At 45.8% G+C, this 5,398-nt stretch overlaps 1 protein-coding gene across 1 annotated transcript in view; it reads left to right on the top strand.

The window, feature by feature from the left end:
• Window positions 1-5,398, top strand: part of SEZ6L (seizure related 6 homolog (mouse)-like) — a 117,267-nt gene that overhangs the window by 104,657 nt on the left and 7,212 nt on the right. Inside the window, exon 13 of the mRNA XM_011934853.1 lies at window positions 3,985-4,099. Coding sequence (XP_011790243.1) covers window positions 3,985-4,099 — 115 coding nt within the window. The remainder of the gene's footprint in view (window positions 1-3,984; window positions 4,100-5,398) is intronic.

The following is a 5,398-nucleotide window of genomic DNA, read 5'->3' as shown; positions in this document are numbered from 1 at the left end:
AAAGAAAAAAAAACAGGAAAAGATAAAAAGAGGCTCCATTTTGCAGGTGATCCCTGAAACCTCTCTTTTCTATGGGCTAGTATCCCTAGAAGCCCCACAAGGTGCACCAGTTCACTGCTTTCTCCCACAACTGTGATGGAATTGCTAGCAGAAAAGGCTCTGGGGAGATCCCTGCACCTTTCTTCCCTCCCCATTTCCACTCCTGAGATCCGTCCCACCCCCAACTCTGTAAGGAAATGATAAATCACTTCCTCTTCAGAAAAAGAAACTGGGATGCATGACATTGTGGTCTGCAGGAAGGGAAGCAACTCAATGCCAATGGGAGGCCACCTGACTGGGACGTGGCCCCCCCAGGCTCCAGCCCGGTTCTGCTGTGGACCACCTGTGTGACCTTGAGTGAGCTCCCCCTCCCTCTCTGACCTTGGTTTCCCTTTTTGTGAACTAACTGGGGGAGCCCAGATCAGAGTTTCTAAAGAGGAGCCAGTGAGCCCACTGGATGCATCAGAACTGCTGGGGCATTGGTGAGACCTGCAGAGGTCCAGAGAATACTGCCCTGGCAAGTCCCAGGAATGGCCCAGGAATCTGCATTTAACATGCCCCCTGCAGTCCATGAGCACAGGGCTCCAAGGGACACAAGATTCAATGCCTCCTCCCAGTTCTAGGATTCCATGGACATTCAAGCACTCCCACTCAACCACGGTGCAACTCACATCTTGGGGCGGGACCATCTGCTTCAATCTTTCCATTTTCTTGATGCCAAAGCTACAGAGATGTGTGCACTTAGTTAGCCAGCTAGCTTTTCAGCTGGTTTTGTTGTCATGGTGTGATGATGGCGTAAACCAGAGAGTGACTTTAACCAAGGCATGGATTAGGATGTCTTGGGATTGGAGACATGAGTATAGCTGAGCCTTTGGTGGCCACTCTCTCCTATCCCCTAATGCTGCAATTTTTTCATCAAAGTCCTTCACGCTGGCGTTTTGCATTCCTGTAATAAACATCCATCCTTGTTGGTATTTTTTTTGTGCTCAGCTACCACGATGACTGATGACAAAGATGGGGTGCCTGTCCCCATCATCTTGAATCTCCAGAGAAGTTTTACAGAAAATATAAATGATTAAAAATAGTTTCTGCAATCAGCAGAGACCGTGCGCCACTGCACTCCAGCCTGGGCGACAGAGCGAGATTCCGTCTCAAAAAAAAAAAAAAAAAATAGTTTCACATGGGATACAAAGCCTCATCAAATAAAAAGGAATAAAAATGAAATTAGAGAGGTGTACATAGATAGTCTTCCAAACAGGAAAACAGTTCCATCTCTGGCTGGATTTTGTATAAAGGTCTTGGGCCTCGCAATCCATTCGTGCTTTGCCCCACGTGAAAATGATGAAAAGACCCTAACCACGTGATTGACAGCAGAAACCAGAGCGCTTGAGCAGCCCAGATGGAAATCCTGCCTCCATCACTGAGAAGCTGTGTGATGTCAGAGAAGTCGCTTCACTTCTCTGAACCTCTGTTTGCTCATCTGTAAAATGGGGATGACAATAGCGTTGACCTAACAAGATTGTCGTGAGGGTTAAATGAGCAAATGTATATAGAGTTCTTGGCACAGTTTTGGACACGCGGTGAGTGTTCAGTAATTATTCACTATCACTGTTGTTGACATTGGGTCTGATCTATCTCATCTTCTCTTGGGAACTTAGGAAGTGAAGAGTCCCCAGGCACGTTCACTGATTATAGTGGCCCAAGACAAGTCAAAACATAACACTAACTTCACTAAAGCATGGCATGGGCTTTTGCATCTAATTTTTTGGCCTCATTTCATGCAAATGAAGTGAATTCACTTTACATTGACCAATGCTTCCTGATTTCTCTTTCAGTTAATCAAGACAGTTTTGAACATGCTTTAGAAGGTGAGTTCCAGAATGAAAAAAAAAAAAGTTTAATAAATCAAACTAATAGCACACAAAACAAGGGCAGGTCTTTGAATATCTTTATTTAGACACTTAAAATAAATAAATAAATTCTACCTTCACACTGCCAAAGATAATTTTAAAATAATATTGTAAGGGAAAAAAATTATGGGATTTGCAAGTCAGGATCCTACGAGTAACCTGAAAGGGGTTTGACAGCTGTTCTCTACATGGTAACAGCAATGAGATAAGGAAAGCTCAGAGCCCATAAGCCTGAAAAAGGCATAACCCTACTGTAAAACTTTTCATGATGCCATTCTAGAAAGGGAACTAAATCCGGTGACGTGTCACCTTCCATGCTGAGAGTCCTCCTGGTTTCCAGAGAGAAGAGTTTGCCCTGGAAGCATTCAATGGTCCATTTTTCCCTGAGTCTTTTTTCCCCTCAACATACCCACCCCTTCTCCCATGTCTCCTTACTTCAGCTCTCCTTTTATTAGAAATTCCCAACTGAGACTTATTCATGAGGAGCAGATGTTAAAATCTATCCAGGATTTTATTTCAGTTTTGTTTTCATTTTGTGGTTCCTTCCCTTTCCAACCCCTCCCGTGTGTAAAATGTCCAGCGTTCTATGTCACCGCTATTGAATTCGGTACAAAACCACCCACCGGGGCTGTGATGTCAAATATATACTGCAATATATTACTGTATATACATGTAAATACAAATACAGTATATTATAGTATATATATTTTAAAATATATACTGTAATATATTGTTTCTTTAAAAAAAAAAAAGTGTTTTTACCCAATCAAGCAGTTTTGATTATTCCTGGAGCCATCTTTAGCTTTCTGACAATAATGAGTTCACTTAGAATCTGGGGCTATGTAAATTACATTTCACTAGTGGCTGTTCCTTATAACAGACAACACTTGAATCCAAGCGGGTGGAACCAGGGCTCAAATATAAGTGAAGGAGCATGAATTAGACACTCCACTTGGAAAATAGAGGGCACTTCGTGTTAGTCTCCATTCAGAGTATCCTTTTTCTGCCTTTTGCCGACCAATGAACCATGAGAACGTCTCAAAGGGCTGGGGTTGCTCGGAGCTTATGAGAGCCATCATAACATTTTGTGCTCATGCATTTATTGTGGGTATTAGGATTGATTTTTCAGACCCCATAAAGTGGTGGTTAATGGGTTATAGATTGGTGTACAGCCAAGCTCTATTAGATGTGACCGTGGAGAATGGCAGAGGAAACCTGGAGGCCAAGTTTCTAGAAGGGATGGAGGATCCGCCTTCAAGCTATGCTGGGAAAGCAGCCCTCTGCCCCAGGCCCCTGCAGCAGCTATTATAGTTCTTGCAATTGCCACAAATAATGGGAGGTTGAGAGAGCAGCCAGGGAATGTGCAAGGGTAGCCTCTGGGACTCAAAACTGGGCCTTCAGAGTTGGGGTGTCACTGGGGTGTGCAGGATGGAGAGCTGTCCCCAACGCTCAGAGCCCACTCCTGGACTGAAGAGTGGGACTCAAAAGGTCTAGGAGGGGCCCGCCAGTCTGCATGCAACAAGCTCCCCGCTCCACAGGTGAGCACCAGGTCTGAGAATCCCTGAGAAACCACCAGCACTGTTCAACTCAACACACACAAACCCAGATTCGCCCACCACTCCTGCATCTAGGGTCCAGACCCATTCATGTTTCTCTTCTCCACTCCACGGAATGTCCAGCAAATCTGCTTTCCTGGTTACTGAATTTGGGATTTTCTCCTAGTCTTCCTGTGAATTGGACTTTAACCAGATTTTAACTGTAGCCCCCAAAAACTGGAAATGGTACGATCGGGTTTCAAACAGTGTAATTTTCTGTAGCTCTTATGGCCAACCCACCCAAGCATGAGTCTGGGACCCCTTGCAAAGGACCAGCACCATTTCCTCTAGTCTTTACAGAGGGCCCTCCAAGGTCTAAGGCCCTCACAGAGCCTTAGACCTTGGAAAGCCGTCTCCAATGGATGGAGAACTGGGCAGGTGGGCACTCACTGGGAGTCAGATACCTGGGAAATGAGGACCTCACTGGCTCCTGTGTTCAGTAGCAGAAGCGGCAGCAGAGACGTCGCTGGAAGGGGGGAACATGGCCCTGGCTATCTTCATCCCGGTCCTCATCATCTCCTTACTGCTGGGAGGAGCCTACATTTACATCACAAGGTAGGGAGCTGATGGGAGAGACGACTGCCAAGCACTCAGCCACCAGCACTCAGAGGGACTGGGCGGTTCACCTCTCTGAGCCTCAAGGTCTCCACCTGTAGCTCGGGCATAGTGGCATTTGTGTGATCACAGAGATGCTCAGATTCAGCCCAATTCTGTGGGATAAATATTTACACTGGGCAATTATGAAGCCTCCAAGCAAGTAAGACAAATACTATTCCTGCCCTCAAGGAGGTTATGGTTTAGTGGAGGACGTAGATATGACATATTGCCAGACATGTTGATTCGTTCCTTCCATCACTCACTCATGCATTCACTCATTTATTCAACAAATATGTATTGGTAATCTGTTGTATATCAGACACTGTCACTGTCCCAGGGGTTGAGGGTCATAGAAACTTGCATTGGATGCAGAAGGAAGATACTAAACCATGGCCCAGAATAGCCACTCATTCATTCACATTCACTGTTGTTGAGCACCTACTAGGTGCCAGGCAGTTTTCTGGGTACTAGAAACATCATTTGTGGAAAAAAGAAAAATAGAAGGAAATATTTGCTCTCCTGGGGTTCAAGTTCTAACAAGGAAAGATAGACAATAAGCAAAGTATGTAAGAAAATATGTGTGTTAGCCGGGCACGGTGGCTCAAGCCTGTAATCCCAGCACTTTGGGAGGCCGAGACGGGCGGATCACGAGGTCAGGAGATCGAGACCATCCTGGCGAACACGGTGAAACCCCGTCTCTACTAAAAAAAATACAAAAAACTAGCCGGGCGAGGTGGCGGGCGGAGTAGTCCCAGCTACTCCGGAGGCTGAGGCAGGAGAATGGTGTAAACCCGGGAGGCAGAGCTTGCAGTGAGCTGAGATCGCGCCACTGCACCCCAGCCTGGGTGACAGAGTGAGACTCCGTCTCAAAAAAAAAAAAAAAAAAGAAAATATGTGTGTTAAAAACTGATAAGTGCAGGAAGAGAAGGCTGGGAGGGGGCAAGAATTCTGGAATAGAAGTGGTGGTTGACTTTTAAATAACGTAGCTAGAGGAGGCCCCACTGAGAAATGACATTTGGGCAAGGACTTGAAAGTGATCATGAGAAACCTATGCAGGCCAGGCATGATGGCTCACACCTGCAATCCCAGGACTTTGGGAGGCCAAGGCAGGCGAATCACTTGAGGTCAGGAGTTCGAGACCAGCCTGGCCAACATGGTGGAACCCCATCTCTACTAAAAATATAAAACATAAAATTGGCAGGGTGGTAGGAACCTGTAATCCCAGCTACTCGGGAGGCTGAGGCAGGAGAATCACTT

Source organism: Colobus angolensis, unplaced genomic scaffold (assembly GCF_000951035.1).
Source record: "Colobus angolensis palliatus isolate OR3802 unplaced genomic scaffold, Cang.pa_1.0 Scaffold139, whole genome shotgun sequence".
NCBI classification, from domain to species: Eukaryota; Metazoa; Chordata; class Mammalia; order Primates; family Cercopithecidae; genus Colobus; species Colobus angolensis.
This window is presented reverse-complemented; position numbering and strand designations above follow the sequence as displayed.